The sequence below is a fragment of the Sycon ciliatum genome, chromosome 5 (assembly GCF_964019385.1).
Source record: "Sycon ciliatum chromosome 5, ocSycCili1.1, whole genome shotgun sequence".
NCBI classification, from domain to species: domain Eukaryota; kingdom Metazoa; phylum Porifera; class Calcarea; order Leucosolenida; family Sycettidae; genus Sycon; species Sycon ciliatum.
The window spans coordinates 10,994,443-11,017,363 of NC_088647.1; the positions used below are offsets into that span (position 1 = coordinate 10,994,443).

Consider the following 22,921-nt stretch of genomic DNA (forward strand, 5'->3'; position numbering starts at 1 on the left):
TATTTTTTCGAATCACTCAATCATCAGGAAATAGGAGATTGAAAAGAGTAATTATTTTTTGTTTTGTCCTGCATCGTGAAGCTTTCGTCAGAACTAGTGCTTATAATTACATTATTCTTACTCTTCTCGTGTTTGTCAAGCGAAATGACACATGCTAAGCCCGACGACTTGACTTTGCGTCGTCTGCGTGAGTGCTGTACTCAGCTTCATAGTTGCCTCTTGATCTGGCGAGAGACCAAAGCAAGTGGGTTGAGAACGGCAACTACTATTGTCAACGCCTCGCTGTGAGTTAGAAATGAGAGCAGATGTCTTATTGTCCCCTATAAGCTATTTAGTTACACTCAGGGAAAGTTACGGCAGCTCGAGAGAGTGCTCAATGCACCTACAGTTGCACTGGTGCAGCGCCTTCTACACATTAAAAAACTAAATTCATTAATTTTGTTCAAATAGAAGAAATCACATGGAAACGAGTTCATTTAATTCTTAATTTTGTTGACAGATGAAGCTGCAAGAAAAGTGTTTGTGGTTCATAAAACTCGGATGTTGAGCCAATAGTAATACGTAAAGGGAAAGGGACCTACGTGTAAGTTGCTACATCATTACGTGTAGTTATGACTAACAGTCCACCAAGGTAACCAGATCAGATACAATTATACAGTCAGATAGTGCAACAACAAGGCACGAAACGGGATATTGAGACATTCGACGACCTGACACCTACTTGTAGTTCCAACACATCTACGAAGCACATCCCTTCCCCTCATTGGAACTTTCCGCACCTGAGCCTTCCAAGTTGGAAGGTTGTTGATTTGCGCTTCGTAGATGTGTTGGAACTAGGTGTCAGGTCATCAAATGTCTCAATATCCTTGTCAATGTTGTGCCTTGTTGTTGCACTATCTGACTGTATACTGTATCTGATCTGGTTACCTTGGTGGACTGTTAGTTACAGCTACAGTAACTTATAGGTCCGTTTCTCTTTACATGTTTGTGGTTTGTTAAAAACTTAAAATTATAATTATATTGTATGAGAAGGTTGCAAAGTATCTTTCTTTTTGTGGTTTGTGTAATTGTTTTGCTCTATTCTTCACAGAGCTCACTGCTCTGTGTCAATCACTGCACTGCAAGCGCTAAATGATTCTGTTCAGACTCTGGTAGGTTTTTCAGTGTGCTATGTAAGTATGCTAAATGCGAAAGGATTTTTCCAGCCGTGCTGCGACCCACAGTTATTTGACAGCTGGTAGACTGGCTGCAGTGGCACGAGGGAAGATGTAGCGAACGGGATTTTCAGTCTCTGACCACTGTGGTGGTGGGTTTGATCTACTCACCTCCCACTGCTTTAGGAGATGCATCTGCGCCTTGATCCTTGAGGGTGGTTAAAAGGACCCACTGATACGGAAAACTCGGTCTAACCTAGTCTCACGCAAACCGTAACAAATTTGTGATTTTATTTTCACAGAGGTGTGCAGTGGAAATGTATTACTGTGGAAATGCATTACTGTGTTTTCAGTGTGCTATTAGAATGTTTGTAGACTAAAGACGTACGTATCTCTCGCTGTATGCTGAGTTCTTTCTTTATGTTTGCTCCAGTGCAACTGTGTCAAGACCATCTCATCGCTGACAGGCAATGTTCAAGCTGTGCATCGATTGGTTTGCAAAAGAAGTAGTCAACTTGGCCATGTTGAGCAACCACTCTTCCACACCCTCAGCTCCCTGAATTTCGGTACAGTGCTATAATTATCATAATTATTATTATTATACTCCAAAGTAGTATGATTCTCCATGAAAAACGATTTACCAACACTAGCCTCGAGGCCATTTCTGAATCCCAGCTTCGACGTATGCAACCATGGTGCGTCCATGGAGCTATGAAGCCGAGACCTCTGGTCGGCTGAGCTTAATGGGCCCCACCACCACACTCCATTATTCACCCCAGTGTCCGGAGATATGTGGATTTTGTAGAGAAAAAAAAGAAAAAGAAAAACCAGTCCACGAACCAGTCCACGCGCATGATGACTCGCACGATCGTACGGTCACTGTAGGTGTATATGTGCAGGTTTGTTTTGTTTTGTTGTTTTTTTTTTCGGAGAAAAAAATCAAAACATGCGCGCGAACGACGCGAAACATAGATATTAGGGCTGAAACGATCGTGGATTTTCACGTATCGATTACTCTTTAGCTTAACGATCGAGTAATCGATTATACCGTATTATCTCTAATATAAGCACAGTCTCCAATAATAGCACGTCTCCAATAATAGAACACCTTGGGGCGGCATTCAAAAAATAAAGTGCTCAGTCTCATTATAAGCACACTGTGTAAATTCATTATCTGTACCGGCAAAAAAAACCCTGAAATGTGTGTGTCATACATGAATTTGGCATGGCAACATGCCTCTGAAATGAGGTTGAAATAATAATGGAACAGTCTCCAATAAAGGAACGTCTCCATTAATAGCACGGGGCAGAGGTACATTGAAAAAATAAAGGACCGTGCTTATATTAGAGATAATACGGTAATCGTTAGCAAATAGAGTCATAATTCTGTGCAAACAGTACTCTGTTTCCACAAACTATGCCTTCATAATACCAACAAATCTGCATTAGTGAAAGGGTAGCTCCGAAACATGGCAGTTTTGAAGTCAATTTAACCTCAGAACATGAACCATACCCCTGGCAACTGCATACTCCCAGCGGAAACTGATTCAAACTTCGCAAAACGAGGGTTTACAGTACTTTCTGGACACAAATTTTAAAAAAGCGAAATAATCGTAATCGGTAATCTAAACGATTGCTCGATCGTTAGAGTTATCAAACGAGTACTCGATTATTCGGTATAATCGTTTCAGCCCTAATAGATATAAAAAATGATGGCCTTGCTACATGTTTTGCAAAACATTGATCTAGCCCCAATGTATTCAAGTCCAGCCATTGAGTCTTAGAGTCTTACATCTTTCGTGTGTGCGTGTGTGTGTGTGTACGTGTGTGTGTGTGTGTGTGTGTGTGTGTGTGTACGTGTGTGGGTGTGCGTGCGTGTGCACTTATGAATTCATGTTCAGTCTGTCACTTTGAACAGATCCTGTCAGCTTATAGCCAAGAGCTCTGCCTGTGCCAACTGTTGGCCAATAATGTGCAATCCAATGATGCTCAAGCCCAGTATAGCGAAGACAAGGATACTCTGATGACATACCTCTCAGCATGGAAGCACGAAATTTACGTGACTGAGCAGACACGCCTGTTACTTGAAGCACTCCTGGTCGAGACTGATTTACGGTGACCGGTGACATGACAAACCCCACCAGCAGCAGCAACTTCGTGTACCGTATGGCAACTTTCCCACGGTGTGTACAAGTACTCCCATTTTGCTGTGCGGCAGGGTATCTGCACAGAAGACCAGCTGAAGGTGCTTGTCAGCTCATGTTGGGCATGTGGTCAAGTCACGTGTATGGTTGTTACTGGGCAATGACACCTGTCCTGAGATAGATGGCATCCACATCGCCTTGCCCTTACGTCGTTCTGAACCTTCCAACGATAAGCCTAATAGTTACAAGCATTGGCACCTACGACTAGGACAGTAAGTTGATGTTGTTTCACAACTGTCGGAAAATGAAGTAGCTCACTAAGTTCCTCGCAGCTAGAGGACCGTGTTCTTGATGATTCAAGCTTTAATTTTTAAAATTTTTGCTCACTAGACTATATTGTAGGGATGAAGCGATCATTCATTACTTATCGATTTCCTCTTCCTGTTAACAGTCGAGATATCAGTCTGATTATGGCAATGAAAATAGAGAATGGCACGTCCACAACAGGGGCCATGGTGTGGTTGTAATGAACTACCCTCTTCTCTTTTTTTTAAACGTTTTAGAACATTGTATATGCGACCAATGCCTGCTGACACATGCACGCACACACGCACACACACACACACACACACCTTTGTACCTTTGGAAAGCCCATCGCCGAAGGGGATGATAGCTGTTAGGCGAGACAGTAATTCTTGCGTTAGGATAAGTCATTCGGACGGCGCAAGTCGCGGCCGCAGACACAGACGGACACTCTTGGTTGGGGATGGCTTGCTGGCTTCCGACGGCTAAGCTCGCACCAGTCCCTCCGGCACACACACACACACATCGCGACGAGAGAGCTGCCATGCTCTGGGCCCTCACTATGCTTTGTTTTACCTAGATCATAATGCGTGTTATTCAAACTGCTAGAAACGTTTTTGCAATACAAGAACATGTACCCGATAATCGTGTAGTTAAGATGTTTCTAGGAATTCAAATAACATGACTTAGGTGAAAACGGAGCGTAGCGAAGCCCAAAGCTTGGCAGCTTTTTTTCTCGTCCCTTTAAAAAGAAGTTTTGAATAAAAAAAACAACTCGTAAACTGCTTAGTTAATTTTTGGCCTGGCTACACTCGTCGCATTTGCTATGAGACTGTTGTCATTGCTTTATGTCTGTGTAGATACTGGAGAGTTCACAGAGCTATGAGCGATGAAGCAGAAGACATGATTGTAGATGCCACTGTAAGAAGTTGATAGTTGGTACTTGCACTAGAAGAAAAGTACCAGCAGTTCTTTCTTTTTCTATTCCTTAGCTGATATCTACAGACTAGTTCCAGCAGGAGTTCTATTCCTTAGCTGATATCTATAGACTAGTTCCAGCATGAGTGCTGCAGTTGTTGTTTACAAATTGTGCTTTGGTCTTGTAATGTATTTCCGTGCTATATTGCTTTACTTTGAATAGCCTTGGTCCTCGGTTGCTCATTGCTTGGAAGCCCCATCTATCCAGTCACCATTATAACATGATATGTAACTGTTTACATGTATATTAAATGTGGAATAATGTACATTGGTGCAATGTTGCACTTTCTGCATAAAGATGACTGCGGCTTATCTTAGGAGACTGAAGTGATTAGCGAACGTGTGATAACAATGCAAGAGCTCAGTGCATGTATCCATATATATATATATACATGCATTTGTGTTGAAGGGCTACTGTTCAGCTCTGCAAGATTGAGACAGACATCTGCAAGATCTGCTAATATCAATACTTCAACGGACTAATTGTCTTCGTTATGGCAGTGTTATGCAAGCAGAGTGGGTTTTCTGAGAGCAGCCTGGTGTGGAGTGATGGAGTGATTCACATGTAATTGATTTACCGCTATGGCCAATTCTGTCACAATTGTCTTTTCATTTCTGACCAGGTCTGGGTGTGTGCAACTGTTGAAGCATACCATTACAAGTGAACGAGGGGGCAGCAACACATCGGTATTCAACCAACCTGGCCAATTCCTGATATTGTTTAGGTTAGCGTTCTGCTATGGTAGCGTGCCTTTCATTATCCGTGTAGTGTCCATATCAGCAGGTGTGAATCCTTCCAGCAGGCTGCAGATTCCGCACTACGTAATTACGTTATTAAAGGGGAAGTATACCCTAAAATCAAGTTTTCACCAGCTGTAGTCTTCGGGCTGCTGAGTCGAATGGTCTTGGTCCGAGGACGCTGAGACGCTCCCTTCCTCCTTTATTTCCAATCGAACTCGCGCACTTCCACCGAAACTGGGTGACTGCGCCCTACTAGATAGGGATTTGTATGGAAAAAGTCACTAAAAATGCCGTTTCGTTCTTATAAAAGCGCGGATGACCGCGATTGGTCCATATGTTGTAGTCTTTTGGCCGCTGAGTCGACTGGTTTTGGTCCGAAAAGGCTGCGATGCAGCATTCGGCCCTTATTCCCAATCGAACACGGTTGAGTGAGCGGTCACGTGCTTATGCATACACCAGTCGCCTGGTCAATAAGATGCTTTTACGACTCCCTGGTTCAAAGGTTCAACTCGAGTGACATAAACGGGCCCAAACAGGCTGTAAATGAGCACGTGACCGCTTACTCAACCGTGTTCGATTGGGAATAAGGGCCGAATGCTGCATCGCAGCCTTTTCGGACCAAAACCAGTCGACTCAGCGGCCAAAAGACTACAACATATGGACCAATCGCGGTCATCCGCGCTTTTATAAGAACAAAACAGCGTTTTTAGTGACTTTTTCCATACAAATCCCTATCTAGTAGGGCCCAGTCACCCAGTTTCGGTGGAAGTGTGCGAGTTCGATTGGGAGTAAAGGAGGAAGGGAGCGTCTCAGCTTCCTCGGACCAAGACCATTCGACTCAGCACCCTGAAGACTACAACTGGTGAAAATTTGATTTTAGGGTATACTTCCCCTTTAAAATCCGTAGTCAATCTACGGAAAGTCTTTACGTACACTGCATGCATGCGGATCCATGTTCTGCCATACGGAGCTTTCGAATCACTTAGCTGCCCATGGCAACTCTGGACGCGAAAGTATTCAAACCACAGATACGAGTAGAGTCATATTTATACAACTATCCACTTACGGAGCACATCCAATAGTAGAGCCCCGCGTACGTACTCTACGTAGACGACTTTCCGTAAGTGGACTGCAAACTCGCGAATCATCATTGAGTCATGGGTTTTCACCACCCACTTATGTAAAGTTGCTCACCTTTACTAAGCGCGGAACGTCTCTATTACGGTACTACGGGTGCATTCTAAAGTCCTCTCCGAAAAGTTGGAGAACTGTTCTTATATTCTCTCTGAATTGTAGGAGCCTCTCCAAAGCTCTCCGAGCGACAAAGGCGGCTGAAACTTGGAGATTACCGCATCTCAGGGCCAGCGCATGCGAACTACTGCTAAAAGCCACGTGTTGATCATGAGTGTACGACATTCTCTTTCCGCATATGCACAGTACGTACTACATTGGTGTCACTCAAGATCACAGCCCTTTCGGCGTTTCGCATGTGCAAACGATCTCCAAATTCTCCGAGACCCGTTCCTAAACTATTCCAGTTTCTCCGAGAAGCTAGAGAAAATAAGAACGCACCCCTTGTAGCCCCAGTCCTCACTCCATGAAGTATCAACACCTGCAAATCTCTCCAGCACTGTCTAAGTACTCTTAAGGACCGAACAACATCTATCCTGTTGATGGGAGACTTTAAAGTAGGGCCGAAACGATAATACCAATTACTCGGTAAGCAATCGATAATTCCTTATCAATCAAGTAATCGTTACGTTATAGATTACTCGTTAGGGATTTGGAGTCCAAAAAGTACTGAAAACCCTCGTTTTGTGAAGTTTGAATCAGTTTCCACTGTGAGGATGCAGTTGCCAGGGGCATGGTGCATATTCTGAGGTTAAATTGACTTCGAAACTGCCTTGTTTTGGAGCTATCCTGTCACTAATGCAGATTTTTGGTATTGTGAAGGCCTAGCTTTTGGAAACAGAGTAATTTTTGCACAAAATTCTGACACTATTTGCTAACGATTTTAATCGATTAATCGATCGTCAAGCTAAAGAGTACTCGATAGGTGAAAATCCACGATCGTTTCAGCCCTACTTTAAAGTCATGCCATTGGCATGGAACTACCACGGATGCCGCTGGCCACCAGCTTCACAGCCTTCTCGGCATGTTCTCTCTCACTCAGCTTGTAAATTTTCCAACACATGAGTCTGTCTGGCATGGGAGCCTCGGAGTAAAAATTGGGGCTCAAACAGCTAGTCCGATTACCGGTTTAAACCGGTTTTGAAAAGATAATGGTTAACCGTTAACGCGTTTGTATAAAGGTTATGCGGGTACTTTTCGAGTTTTGGCAGTTTACAACGTATCGTGTACGTAGACATGCATACATGTACACTACATTGTACCATTTGTGACATTTTGAATCCACTTCACGTCATCTTGAATGCTTCTGGTCTGTGAATATGTGTGAATGAGCATGCAACATGTGCATGCAATAGTAGTAAGTCCGCACGGTACATTTTCGAACAAGTATAATTATTGTACAATACTGTTCAAACTAGCTACGAGCCGGACTGCCGCAGCTCACAGGTTACCGTGAAATCCCGCCAGAGTCTCTCCCATGCGCCCCTTTCTGACTTCTTGTCAGGGAAGTGATTGATTGTATCCTCGTATGGCTCTGTGATGTCATACTGTACTGCAGTCGAGTGCTCGACCCGGTTGGAAATGTACGCAACAACGCCCACCCTCTTGACCAGGGATCGCACGAATCCTGAGTTTTGATGGGTCTGTACGACCCCTGGCCCTGGCCCTGGCCCTGGCCCTGGCTCTTGACCTTTGGTTGGTGTACAAGATGCACGAACAGTTTTTGTAGGGTGTGTACTTTTTCATGTACAGTTGTGGCAATTGAGATCCGACACTTGCCATAGGCATAGGGGACAGCGCCACAAATGGACATCAATGAGTGATGTAATGCACTGCACCTAATTTGTACTATAGAGCCGTATGCATCCCAAACAGATCAAAAGGTCACAGCGTAGATACACACAGTTCACAAATATGGCACACATATTAATTAAAGGAGGTATCCAATCCCCATTCATTTTTGCCAGCACCTTTTGAACCTTGACTGTGATGAGTACGAGTTTTGTCATCAGACAGATAAAGTTGTATGTAACACATGTACTGTACGTATGCAGGGCTGCAGACTGTGCAGTCCCTTTTGTCAAGTGTCGGATTTCACTTGCCACAACTGTGGTACTGAATGCGGTAAGTAGGACTCGCCATATCCGCCCCTCTCAACCTGGACCTGTTCGAAGCGCGGCGGAGGTAGGGGCGCTCTGGCGGGATTTTACGGTATAACCGATAAACCGACCGTTAGCGTAGCCATATATAACGAAGTGCTAACTCTAACGAGTTAACGAGGAGAAATCTGTCGTTAAAATAGAAATCGTTACTCAGAAATCGATACATATACTGTCCGACTATATAGGCTATTGAGCGTTGAGAATGAGTGAGAATCGCTACCGTTGGTACGCGTAAACTACTCAATTTTGGGAAATCGTTATAATATATGCGCCTCGTTAGAATACTGGCTTTTACAGTAAACCGTTAAGGTGACAACCGTAGCCGTTTGAGCCCTAGGCCGTAGGGTGTCATCGATTGGCGAATTTGGATTGAGTGCGAGCAGGCAGTGTAGTCCGAGCAACGCTGGCCCAGTCGAACAAAACAAGGGTGTAATACTCAAAATGTACGCGTATTGTACAAAGATTCTGTGAAAGCTGTAAAAAAACGTCAAAGTCCATTTCCGCTCCAGCCACTCCCGGTGTCGTCGGATTCCACTCCAAGTACACCTCCGGATTCGGCCAATCAATCGCGCTCGCTCAGAGTGCACTTGCTCGGGATTCACCCAATCGATCATGCCCCTAGTAAAACTTCATCTTTAGGCTGCGTTTACACGACAACGCACGGCCAGTTTTCGGTTTTCAGTCCCGCATTTCTTTTTTTCGTTTTCGTACGTTTACACGATCAAAGCCGATCCGAGGTGGTCTCCGTTTGTATCGTTTTCAAGCGTCTACACGAGAGCAAAGGATCCGCCAAAGTTCGTCATGTGCCAAGTGTTGCCGTGGAAGCACCAATCACCCTCAAGTAATGGTTGAAAACAGGCACACGACAACACACGTCACATGACGAAAATTGTAAAAACAATTTTTTGGGATTGTCGGATCCGTGTAAACGGCCGAAAACGAAACTAACGTGACGGAAAACGAGGCCAGCACGCCGTTTCGACTGTTTACACACCCAAATTTATCCGGCAGAACATTTCCGTTTTTAAATTCTTCCACCTTGGCCAGCGTTTTTGTTTTCTTCCCTTTTGGTGTACAACTTTTACGTTTTGCTCCGCGTACCGTGTAAATGAACCATGGATCCGAAAGGATTTCGTTGCGTTTTCGCCCCCAGCGTTGTCGTGTAAACGCAGCCTTAAGGCCGATTCACAATACAACTTTCTGCGACGCGACTTGCGACACATGAAGTCCGCTCAAGTTCTTCCTTGCATACCTTCCGTAATTCTGTTCTTCATTTTTTAGGGTACCCTGTCAAAAGGCCTTAGGCCTGTGGGGATTGCCCTATCAAAAATTTAATAATAAGGCCACACTGAAGAAGGTCTGTGGTTCGACTCACCCGACCGACCGTACATTTTTCAGCCCGACCGTAACTTTTTTTCGGCGGGCTGTCGTGTGACTGACGTAGATCTACGTGGACTGAACACGTCCACGTCTACGTGCTGTGCAGCTTGATGATTTGGACAGTCAGAGTCACCATGGTCACCGCTTGAAGTTATTCTCTTCTCGTTCCAGAGCTACACAATGTTTCAAAGTATTAGCCAGTGATCCCTTTATACAACATGTATGGCAACACTGCGTAATAATGCCGATGTACTATACTGGGTGTCTAAAGGCAGTACAGTGTATTTACATGTACTAAAAAATATATTTAAAAAAAAAAATCCGCCCGCCCGCCCGTAAAAAAAATGTCCATGTTAGTCGAACCACACACCTTCTTTAGTTTGGCCTAATAATAATAATAATATGCGATGAGCTGCGACAGCGACACACGGTTCACAATATTCTTCATGTTTGCGACATCCTCATGCACAAGTAGTACTACGTGCACCCAGGGTCGAAACGGTACTCCATTTTTGTATGTCGCGTGTCGCATGTCGCAAAAGTTGAACTTTCTTCAACTTCTGCGACAGGTGCATTGCGACAGCTCGCGACTGGCAGTTTCTTGTCGCAACTGTCGCAGATCATGTGTCGCGTCGCAGAAAGTTGTATTGTGAATCGGCCTTTAGACAGTGCATCCCAAGTAAAAAGAACAAGGCCTTTTGCTTTCTACCAGAATGCTGCATTTGTACTTCAGCCGATGCACTATATTGTAACTTAGCACCCTTACAGTCCATTTCAAAACTATAGACACGTACCTAGGCAAAAACCGTTATGCCAGCATCTATAGACCTTATTCGATAACGTGATCTTTGGACTCGCCTCCAGGGATTTGTCGTAAGCTGGGGCACGCGTACGTGAAACGAGTGGCAAGAAAGGCCCAGTTCGTACAAGGGAGTAGTAAAATACCAGTATTCTTCCTACTCCTATGTTCCCACGCCGAGTCCACTGTGCACTGAGTGCAGGTCTCTTGCCAATCCCTGGTTCCCGGGACCCGGGTTCACGTGATTGTGACGTTTATCGAATAAGGTCTATACCACATAAAATCTGTGATCACTTTGTGCATAATTTTTTCCAAATTGGGCGTCTGTTATCCAATCGTTTAGAAACTATATGAGAGTAATTGTGGAGCGGTCCTAAGCAATATTCCGAAAACTATTCTCAAAAAGTTCCAGCCAAATTTGAAATATTTCAAAACCCCTACGCGTCTATAGTTTTGAAATGGACTGTAGCCTTTCTCCTCACGACGTGCCAACCAAACGTCACTTCTGGCGGAGATCTCCAGCCAAAGATCGAAGTTGTTCTAGCCATTGGAAATGGCAAAGTGACTCAGACTTGAATTTACTCCCAATACATGTATTCCCACCGTCTTTGTAGAGCGTGTGTGTTTCATATTGAATCAGCAAATGCAGAACTAACTGTCAAATGATGTGAAGAATGAAAAGAATAATGCGAAAGAGATACAACACGAAGGGAAAATAGGGTGCACTCGTTCTTATCAGGACGGGTTTTAATATGTGTTGACCAGAGTCTTTCTTGGTAAATATGATAGGAGGGAAAGGAGCAGGGGCTATACACACGGCTTACAACTTTAGCACACAGTTATTGGGAAAGAAGCCAGGACAGCAACAAAAAATTGGAGATGAGAACAAGGCACATATGGCAATGTTGCGTGATGGGGAGGGGGAGGGGTTAAATGCAAATGAGTATATGCACAAGCGTCTAAACAAAGACAGAGTTAAACGAAGTGAGTAGATCAGCATGTGGTGAAAAGAAAAGAAAACGTGAACAATAGGCAGTGAATAGATAGAAGTTGTGTTCAGAGAATACAGATATCAAGACACAACATCAAATACGATGAGGCATTCATGTACAGAGAAGTATACATTTTTCAGCAAGGCACATTTACAAAAAGCGTCAGCCTCTGAGCGGCTGGATATAGCAGCAAAACCATATCATTTTTCAAGATATCTTCTTCGGGAGAATGGCCATGGCCGGTGGGTAATGTAAAAGAGAGCCATTGAACGCAGCAACAAAGACCGTTAGAGCAAGAACGTCTCTAGCGGAAGGGCAGGGTTTCTTTGTTGCAGATAAACTCGCCGGCAAACTGAACATTTCTAGATGTGATGGGCTGGACAACATCACATGAGCTTGTTCATGTTCTCCTTGGTCTACTTGCTGGCACTTGGGGATTGCTGAGAAGAGTAGGAAAGAGAGAGAAATACAAGCAGAACATCGAATTGAACTCGAATAATAATAATAATAATAATGACAGTTCGCATTTCACTCATTGCATGAGGTCAACGCATCTGTTAACAATTTCGAGCCAAGCAGCTCTATCAGAAGCAGATTGCACAGCATCCAGAAGTGACAGATTAATGCATTGTAAGTCTTTCTTGACAACGTCGATCCATCTCAGACGTGGTCGTCCTCGGGGTCGTCGTATGTCTGTTGTGTTGATTGACATTAGGAGGGCTTGGAAAGAGGACGATTCTTCGCCTTCCCTCACTACATGGCCGAACCACAGCAGTCTCCGTTGCCTGCAGACTTGGGATAGTGGGGTCTGCTCGGTTTTGGCATAAAGCGCTGTGTTCGAGATTCGTTGTGGGTACGTGATACCAATGATGGTACGTAGTTTCTTCCGGTGCCATACATTGACGACGTCGGTTAATGTTTGCGATAAGGTCCAAAGCGCACAATTATACAGCAAGACAGGCAATATCAGGCAGGAAAACATACACAGCCTGGAATTCAGGTTGTGGCGTTTCCATCTCGAACTCGAATATCGAGCCAATATTAAATGTAAAATACGAAAGGACACATGGGTACGAGTAACTGTCTCCCACTGTAACAAGATATTACGCCGTCAATTGAGGGCAAAGCTGACAGACTACTGAGCTATTCAACGACCTAACACCTAGCTCATACGAATGTGTCATTTCAACCTGGTGAAACAAAGAAGTCCCCCCCCCCTCCCCGACAACTGCGAGGGCGTAAACACAATGTCATGCAGTAGAGTACTTACCCAGACATTTGGGTCTGGAACTTGCGCCATTGGCCCTTGGAATCTTCCAATCGCTTGTTCAGAGTTTGGACCTTATCATTGTCTTTAGTCTGAATGGCGTTGTTCAGCTCTCTGCGAATATCCATTTCTTCTGCCTTCATGTCCAGCATAGTACCATAGGCTTCCTCTTCTTCAGCATTGACATTTCGAATAGTGATGTGAACAAGTAGAGTGCTGAGCTCAAGCTCTTCACTGTAGCCGTTCTTCAAGCGAATAGAGCGGAAACCTAACCGGCATACAAACACAGAAACAGTTATAAAAACCCAACCTGTTCCTATGCCAGTAGCACAGATATGTAACTTTATCACGACGAACGTTGATAGTCGTGCCTGCACATATCAATCCTAACTAGTAACATGAGTGAAGCAATGAACACTCAGTACACTACACCGCTCTTAGGAGACTTGCCAATGCTCAACACTACTAGTACATTTATTTGTAGCGCCAACTGGCACAATGCATACAAGTGTATACATCATGATCATAGTACTCGATTGACCATAATCTGGGTCAATCCTCAACCAAATTCAACACCTGTCAGGCAGCTGAGTCTTAGCTGCCGAGCTCTCTTTGATGAAGTTTGAATGAAATAATTTTATGAATTTTCACTGAAGGAAAAGTTAATGACCAGATGAGCGATGTTTTATGACTTGAGCATCGCTGGCCGTAAGCGAGGGTCCCTGGTTCGAGTCCTGGTGGTGCATTCAATTTTTCTTCAGACTTTTCCCATTTACAACTTTCCCTCAAACTTATAAATATTTATGGCTTGACCTGGATTTACGATGGTGTTATTGGAGTGAGGTGGCAAACATCAGTGAATTCAGCGCCAACGGGTTTTCTAAATTCAGAACTGAGAATCAATGAACAACTTACCATTGCGTAATGATCGAATAGGTAAGGTTGACTGACAGAGGAAGTTAGGTTCAGAGAACACATCAATGAAGTTGACCACAAATCGAATGAGAGCAACATCTGGATTGGCAATATCCCAGGTGAATACTTCACCCCATGATGGATTCAGTCCCACTTCACCTGTTAGCATGATACAACAGAGTGGCACACACACACACACACACACACACACACGAGCACACGCACAAATACAGAATGCAAGTCAACACAGACACATAGAACACAGAAACAGATGGATAACCAGAACCATGGCAATGCTTCATAAAGTTATGTGGTAGCGCTGGGACACGCATAGCATCAAGGAGCAGACTTACTCTTCGTTGCTGTTCTGTACTTGTTGTGACTGTCAATGTCCAGACCAATGCAGTCCACTTCAACATGCGGCGAAGGAATGCCACGGCCTTGCTTCACAAGGTTGCGAGCAGACAGGATCTAAAAAGGCATCGCACGACAACAAAACATGCTTCTTTTTTGATATATTTCTTTACTTGCAATCTGGTATTAACATGGTTATTAGAATTTGCCTCTCCACATTTGCATCACGGTGTAGTACTACAAGAAACCAACAAATCAACAGTACTCATCCATCCACCCCTAGCATTCGCTCATGCCGCTCAACAAGCCAGAAGAGAGTAAAGACAAGAGAAGCGAAGGAAGGGGCACAAAGCAACGGGGTTGATAGAAAGAAAGGAGGCAAAATATGGAAGATATCAGATTGTCCACTCCGTTTACTTCATACATCATGTCATGTTCCATTTGGGCAGATCCAGGAGGCCATGATGAATGATGCAATCGGGTACAATGCATGAACCAGATTATTGCAAACCATGCTCCACTTACCGCGCATGGCAACAAAAACAACCAGAAGTTGAGTACATACCGCAATTTCCAGAACAATAGGGTTTACGCTGTCCCTCCAGGTGTTGATGTCCAAGGGGTCATAGTTCTTGTTGTAACGCATGCATTCTGGCTGAAGAACGTAGCCGCATCTGCAGATTCAATCAAATATACGTAGATGTAGCACACAGCACGCACTGGTAAGGCCTGAACAGAAAATAACCTTGTTTCGGGTCGGCCGACCAGGTCATCCCCCCCCCCCAAATCCTGAAACTTTTTTAGTCCCCATATGTGTACCTGGGAACTGTAGGTGGCTGGCGAAACTGCTCCTTCGTATCACACATGCATGAGAAATGTACTAGACATCCACACTGTCAGGAGTACACAGTCTGTCTGTACGAGTAACAGTGAGTCAACTGTGACATTGATCCATACCATGTGTATATACTTCAATAATAATAATAATAATTTCAAAATTTTGAAGGACGCTTCACGCAGCTTCATTATACTTGGTATCGTTACAAACCAATGGATTTGTGTGAAATGCAGTGCTCTCTTGAGTGTAGGCAGGTTGCCTGCAAACGATTCAATAATAATAATAATAATAATTTGGCACTCGCGGAGAAACAGTTGATCACATTGTGGCCTGTTGCCCAGCCCTAGCCAAAACACTGTACATCGAACGGCATGACACGCTCGTCAAGTTGGTGCATTGGGCACTATGCAAGCGGCATGGTCTGGGTCGGCCGGGAAGCAACCCGCTGAAGCATCATCTTGTGCCTGTCCCGGAAAACCTTGACATGAAGCTCCTGTGGGAGTTCAATATCCTAACAGATACGCAAGTGCGCCACAACCGCCCAGACCTGGTGTTGCGGTCCAGCACACAGGTGCTGCTGATGGATGTCAGTGTTCCATTGGACCAGAATGTGCCCACAAAAATCGCCGAAAAAATAACAAGTACGCTCCCCTTTGCCAAGAGCTGCGGCGCATCTGGCATGTGGATGATGTCCGCATTGTGCCCCTGGTTGTTGGGGCGCTTGGTGGACTGACTGGTGTGTCCCTGTCACACTTTGTGTTGGCATTGGCAGGCACTCTGCGCATTGAAAGGGCTCAGCAATGTGCTATCCTGGGCACGCTGAACATCGTGAAGTCGGTTCTTGGCATTCGCCATTAGGCCCCTCATGTTACGGGTAGAGCTAGTCCGTATAAACCTCCAATACCGCATTTGCTTTGACATCCATGAATGTGCAGTATGACGGTCCTCACAACCTGATTTTTCTCTCGCCATTTGAATTTCCTATCATTTCTCACCTCACCTATAGTTTATTACCTGTGCAAATTGTTCCTAGGTTTGTGCTATTTTTCTTACTATGCTTGTATCCTCGCTGTTCCACTGCAAGTGTATAAATCCTATTGTAGTTTCATCATTCTCTTTAGTCACGAATTCCATTGATAATTGTGACAAGAAAACGTTCTGGAATACATGATTCGTCCCCATGGTTGTGATATGAGTGCGCATTTAGTTATATTCATTGCATTATTAAGATTATTGTCTCCACGTCGCCTTTTTACATATAATAATTGCTTTGGTTTTTACAATCCTTTTTGCTTCGGTCTTCATTGCGTTGGCCATTTATCTATTTTTTTTCTCTCATTACCCTTGGTCTCTTTTGGCCCGGTGATGGGGTTCTTACCTCATGTCATGACAACGTGAGTGAAATAAAGCCAACTCCATAATAATAATAATAATAATAATAATAATAATAATACAATCATGTACATCGAGTAGCTGTATGTTCATCTGCTGTTGACCATCACATACATGACTTACATGGACAAGCATGTAAACATCAGGATCAGCAGCCAAACAAATGATCCAGAAACAGTTTGTTCCCGGCCGACCAAGTCTGTTGGGGAGGGGAGGGGAGTTGCGGACCCGAAACAAGCTTATTTTTTTGCTTCGGCCTAAGGTACAAAGTTTGCACTACAAACCAAAACAACCGGAAGAGCAGTAGCTAGTACCCAGCGCCATCGAACCTTTACAGATGTACCACACATTTTTTTCTCGATCAAGGGTGATCGATAATAATCAATATCTTGAAATTATCTAACTTGGTCAAGTCTCAGTCTTTTTGGAGAAAACAAAATAGGTACCGTATATTCTCTATTATAAGCGCCGTGCTTATATTTTTTCAACACCCCTCTACCCCGTGCTTATATTGGAGACCGCGCTTATATTGGAGACTGTGCTTATATTTTTTCAACCAATACATCCATACAGGGCAAGAAGAAATACATGCTAGATATCATGCATGCCACATTGATTTCCACCAAGACCGTGCTAATAATAGAGACCGTGCTTATAATGTTTCGAAAGGTGCTCACAGTGTGCTAGTATTAGAGACTGTGCTAGTAATGGAGGCCTGTGCTTATAATAGAGAATATACAGTATGTACAAGTTACCCTGATATGTTTTTATAATGCTTTGAAGTCTATTCTTTCCAGCTACCTCTAACAACACGCAAATAACTTACCTTCCATTGATCCAGAAACGACCTTCATTCAGCTGCATGGGCCGATCTAAAACAAAGACATTATCAGATATAAATTAGCCCTTTTGGCGTTCACAGAGTGCGCAAACAAAAAGCAGACGTCTCAAAGAGGCTGGAACCAACATATACTAAGGAACCCAAAGCTGTGTTCACAACTGAACTCGTGAAACCACGAGCTTCATGCATATTATGCTGGTGTCATGCGTTTGGAACGCGCCAAAATGGAAATTCCAACCTGTTGTATTTTTTAGCGCGTATCAGGCACGTACCGGCGTGCATGCCAGTCGCTTTGACTAGCGGGGTCCAACAAATATTAGAGGTTCCACACTACGTAAAGTTGAGCAACTTTACGTTAGTGGGCGGGAAAACCCGTGAATTCGCGAGTTTGCACTCCACTTACGGAAAGTTGTCTACGGAGAGTACATAGATAGGGCTGTGATAACGCAGCTGGTCCAAAAGTGGATTGGGGTACAAATTTATGACTCTCTGCCCAGGTCGATCTGGTCGTACACTGCCGCATTCGGAGTTGTCAAGAGCAGCTACGTGATTTCAAAACTCCATATGGCGGAACCCAGATGCGCATGCAGTTTACGTAAGACTTTCCGTAGATCGACTAAGTTTTTTACTAACGTAATTACGTTATGCGGAACCTCTCTAATACTCGAAGGCGTCGCAGGCCCTAAAATACGACTGAAATGCTGTTTTTGTGAAAGCCTGAACCGCAAACATACCGCGTACTTCGAAGTACATGAACACAGCTCTAGCTTGGATAACTATCCCCAAGAGTACATAACACCAAGAGTATGCAACTGCAGTCCATGGAGTCCATGAATGCAGAATCTTAAATCAGGGGACCAGCTCATATACACTGCCTGCGCCATGTACATGGTGGTGCATTCACATAAGCCGATTCCAGTCACCGATGAGTATAGAAGATGTTGAAAATGTGAAGTTGACAAAATCTGTACTTATTTGCCGATGCCAACGATCATGAACAGAAAGATGTTCACGCACCACAACAATGCCATGTGAAACTTTGCTGCCGTAGCACTGATTAGGGAAAGTGGGAGGGAGTTGCACACTCTCGGTACAGCAGATACTAAATACTTAGTATGTTTCCTGGCTACCAAAAGAGGGTGAGTTTTATCGCAGCGTATTGCAAAAGAAGCAGATACTGGTCACAGGACCCGCACTGACTGAGCAAAAGCAAAGGGCGTCATCGTCGAAAAATCTACAGACTGTAGCGGTAGCTACTTAGAGTAGTTTCGCCTGAATCTTTATTGCAAAAGGGGGAACATTATCAGACACGGAAAAGCACAACTAACTACAAGGAGAGCAGAAACGAAGAGTGATTCCAATCGGGAATCACTGTGTAGAGAAGACAGAGAGCGGAATAGACAACGGTGCTGCGTGCACACAGCAGCGACCGGAAGCAGCGTGCCCAGTACGGGGTGCCATGTATAGATGGAGCCCGAGGGCAGTGCACTCAGACATGAATACGCACGCGCACCCGAGTACTGCATTCAGTGCGGGGACTGTGCCATAGAAGGGGAAGGGTTAGTGATGCGCAGCCAGCAAGTACAGCGGTACATGAATGCATGAGTCTATGGTACAGCAGGCAGGGTGCGGTTCTTACACACGTACACACGTTAGATCAATGCGAGTGAGTGTAGGGAGTAGGAAGGAGAAACCAGGAGACAGACAATGCTATGCCTAGGGATAGAGTTCTGTCATGATGCTACTCATTACACTACACAGACCAAACTGATGTAAGTAAGAAGGTTGATCCTTACCCGGTGTCTGGTAGTTGAGAGCCACTAACTGGGAGCCAAAGTTCCACATCAGCGATGGATCGTAATTGGAAGAATCCACTCTTGCACCCTTAGGGTAGATACGCGATAACTGCAAGAAGTTGTACTTGACAAACTTGGCTGCAAACTTCTTGCTCATGTACTTTTCTGCTTTGCCTTCTGCAAACGATGACATCTCATAGTACATACCATGTATCTCTGTAGTTGCAACACGCCAATGCAAACAAACATACAAGTATGATAGACACAGTCCAGATCCAGCCACTCCATACACATTTTTTAGCGATGCCCGCAAGAGAATTGTCCTGATTTAACATCACCACACATGAGTGCAAACTGGCGGATCTGGTGTACAGGGTGCTTGGATTTTGCTCCCTGACTATGCGAAGGCAGGCAGGCTTTCAAGTACCCATTGAATTAGCGCACATTTTCGTAAGTTCAGTGGCAGAGTGTCTGTACGTCCACAGGTTGTATTGTGACATATCAGTGGGCACGGCAAACCCTGAACTTCCAGAGCAGGTGACCAAACTCAAGAAGAAGCGGGATGTGAAGCCTCCAACTGGGTGGCAGTACGGTGCTAGGAAGTGTTTCGTGCGCCTTTCTGTGTATGCTTATGGAGAAATAGAAAAGTTTCTTGTCTGCACAGGTCAGGCAGTGTTGTGAAGCTGTTTAGTTTGTCTATGTTTATCCATCTGCATCTCCCTATTATAATATAATTATGTGCATTGAAATTCAAATTATACTTGCATGGAGACCAACACTAAGTGAATTATTCGCCCGTCTGGACAGCCAGAGACCAATGGCAAAGGTAACACGGGACGGACACATGTATGCTTTTTAGACTAGCAGATAAATGCCACAAGCAAGAACACGAGCCTGATTTATAGTAAATTTTATACGCCGTATTATCTCCACTATAAGCCCTGGGCTTATAATTTTTAAACCATCTGTTACATGTACATTGGTCATCATTTCTTATTATACCAGTAGCACAAAGCTTCCCACCAGGTACATGTATCGGGAATACAGTTTTGTACTTCCTGGTACACTGAGTCTGTTCTTTTTACATCAGGGTTCACAGACTTGTGCCACAACATGTGGGTATGTGACACTTGGTGATGTCAAACATGCATGGACATGATCCGTACAGTTCGCCATGCGCTTATATTGGAGATTGCGCTTGCATATCTTCGAAGCCCGCTTGGAGTGCGCTTATAATAGAGACTGGGCGTCTACAAGAGACTTCGCTTGTAATAGACATAATACGGTATGCTGCATCTCATGACACAATCCCCACGAATATCCACAAGGAGCACAGTTGCAACACTTACTCTCTTCATTGAAGCGCACAGAGCGGCAGTAGACAATGAGGTCAGAGAGCTCCACGGCAATTCTGAGGGTTCTCTCCTGCTGCAGAGTCTCAGTTGTCTGCAGAAGACAATAAAGACAGCAGCACAATGCAGGAGAAAGCAAATAAGCAGACAATGGAGATACTGACAACGTGAACTATGACTTGTAGACTGTCGGGGAAGAGTATAAAGCCGCTGGGGAAAGCCCATTGAAGCTCACAACAGGACTTGTGCACGCTTGGCTATATACCAGGGACGTCGGACGTATTCGGCATCGGTGCGGCCATGAATAGCTGGAGGGTCCGGGGGCCTTCCCGGGGACATTTTTAGGGAACCTCATCAGTATCACTAGGCGTTCCGGCTGAGTAAGGTCATCACAATATCCTACGGTTACAGGACCAAATGTCATCATCGTGGGTCAGGTAAATCCACTCCGTTTTCTCCGTGTTCAGGGTTAGCGGCCAGCTACTGAATACGCCCCTTTATGATTGGAAGAGAATCCGACAGCCACTATTTCTCGGTGCTGTACAGTGGCTGAGTAAGGCCATTAATAATACCCTACCATTACTGCACTAGAAGACCTGAACACCTGATGCATAACCATGCTCTGAATGTATAACTTACACGCTTTGCGAGGTCATCCTTCGCTTGGGTAATCTTCCGTATCCACTCTTCAACTTCCTGTTGGGTAATACATCACAAGAAGGAGGTACTTTGCTCTTATCTCAAACTGCCTACTCACAGATACAAAGCATGTGGTCAGACACGAAATGTTTGCATCTTCCACCATCATGAAAATGTAGAATATTTCTGTTTTCACACACCAAGAGAATCATCTGGAAACTAAAGGCCGATTCACCTTGGATGACATGCTGAGGCACGCTTCCTGCACTATTCAACTTTCTGCGATGCGACAGGCGATTTGCGACAGTTGCGACAAGAAACTGCCTGTCGCGTACAGTCGCAAGGCACCTGTCGCAGAAGTTGAAGAAACTTTTGCGACATGTAACGAGCGGTATACACAAATGGAGTACAGTTTCTGCACTGGGCGCACGTGCAGTGCACGCGCATAGCACTACTAATGCATAAGGATGTCGAGAACATGAAAAAGATTGTGAGCTGTGTGTCGCTGTTGCAGCTCGTAGCGTCGCAAGAAGTATTGTGAATCGGCCTTAAGGCTAGCACAAACACAGACCGCCGATGATAAATGCACCTTATATACTGGCCAACCCTCCCGGTTTTCCCGGGAAAATCCCGGGAAATCAACACTACTCCCGGGGTCCCGGGGATTTCAAGCAAAATCCCGGAAAAGTCACAGCTGTTTTGTCTGATACAGGATTTCCCTGAAAACTCCATGGATTCGCCTCGAATGTCCAGGTTTTTTTCAAGAATATGTACGATGCCCACTCGCACTTTCAAGACCTGACCAGCCTAGCCAGCAAGATCTGCACTGACAGGCGGGTGCCGACTGATCGAACTGCACTGCATGCATGCATGCAGCAGTGCAGGGTACCCGGGTCGAACTGTGCTGTACTCAGATCTGCAGAGTCGAACGTTTTTTTGGCGGGAAAAGCTCTTTTTTCACTTGTTTTTGTGTCATCCAGGGATTTTGAGAGAAATCCAGGCATTCTGCATGTCTTGTCAAGGGATTGAGATTTTGGTGGTTGGTCAGTATGACCTTACAATCGTGAGCTAGCATCTGCCCATGTCAGAAAAGTCATACTGTCAACATATATACCGCTTCAGTGTGTTCTTCCTTCAACGCAAACTTTACTGTTGGCTGCTCAGACTCGAACGATAGAACTGCAAAAAAGCGCACGGATAGTGCCATTCCAAAAGAAGGAAATTTCACACACACACACACACACACACACACTGGGGTGGCGTACTTGCTAGTTAATTGTTTTTTTAATAAATAGGACTCACCTCAAAAGTCTCTGTAGCAACTTCAATGTGCTTCATCGGATCTCGAGGAACGATGATGAATCGATAGCCTTGAGTCGAGGCTGGGGATTTCGGGTTCTTCTTCACGATCTCTATCAATATGAGTAATGAACAATGAACAAAGAAATGGGATTAAACCCAGAGCATTGAGTCTGATGAGAAAGAACCAGTACACTCTGCTCCCAAAAGCAGAACACCGCAATGGAAAGAGGCTGGAAGCAGGGAACTGAACTGGAAACCAACAAAATACAGGTCATGGCAAGAATAGATGAGCTACAAAATGTTCCACGTAACACTATGAACTAGAATGTTCACGTACCAACAGTCATTCCAGTGATATCGAAGGAGTCCTTTTGCAATGTACCAAGGGGTCGTTCATCCTTCTGCAAGAGCACAGCACGCGCATGGCCATTCCAAATATGA

At 44.6% G+C, this 22,921-nt stretch overlaps 2 protein-coding genes across 2 annotated transcripts in view; one reads left to right on the forward strand and one right to left on the reverse strand.

The window, feature by feature from the left end:
* Positions 1-42: 42 nt before the first annotated feature.
* Positions 43-5,058, forward strand: LOC135817599 (cyclin-dependent kinase 2-interacting protein-like). Its single transcript, XM_065330818.1, has 5 exons — positions 43-284; positions 1,091-1,151; positions 1,588-1,720; positions 3,056-3,570; positions 4,462-5,058. Exons 1-4 carry the CDS (start codon positions 145-147, stop codon positions 3,271-3,273), a joined length of 552 nt encoding a protein of 183 aa, XP_065186890.1. The 5' UTR covers positions 43-144; the 3' UTR covers positions 3,274-3,570; positions 4,462-5,058.
* Positions 5,059-11,596: 6,538 nt separating this feature from the next.
* The window catches only part of LOC135817600 (1-phosphatidylinositol 4,5-bisphosphate phosphodiesterase gamma-1-like), a 30,164-nt gene continuing 18,839 nt past the window's right edge, over positions 11,597-22,921 (reverse strand). The window contains exons 21-31 of the mRNA XM_065330819.1: positions 22,818-22,881; positions 22,481-22,590; positions 21,179-21,235; positions 20,537-20,633; positions 19,188-19,403; positions 17,377-17,422; positions 14,886-14,994; positions 14,320-14,437; positions 13,967-14,125; positions 13,055-13,319; positions 11,597-12,224 (exon numbers count right to left, since the gene is read on the reverse strand). Of these exons, the coding sequence (XP_065186891.1) occupies positions 12,185-12,224; positions 13,055-13,319; positions 13,967-14,125; positions 14,320-14,437; positions 14,886-14,994; positions 17,377-17,422; positions 19,188-19,403; positions 20,537-20,633; positions 21,179-21,235; positions 22,481-22,590; positions 22,818-22,881 (1,281 nt within the window). The 3' untranslated portion in view covers positions 11,597-12,184. The remainder of the gene's footprint in view (positions 12,225-13,054; positions 13,320-13,966; positions 14,126-14,319; positions 14,438-14,885; positions 14,995-17,376; positions 17,423-19,187; positions 19,404-20,536; positions 20,634-21,178; positions 21,236-22,480; positions 22,591-22,817; positions 22,882-22,921) is intronic.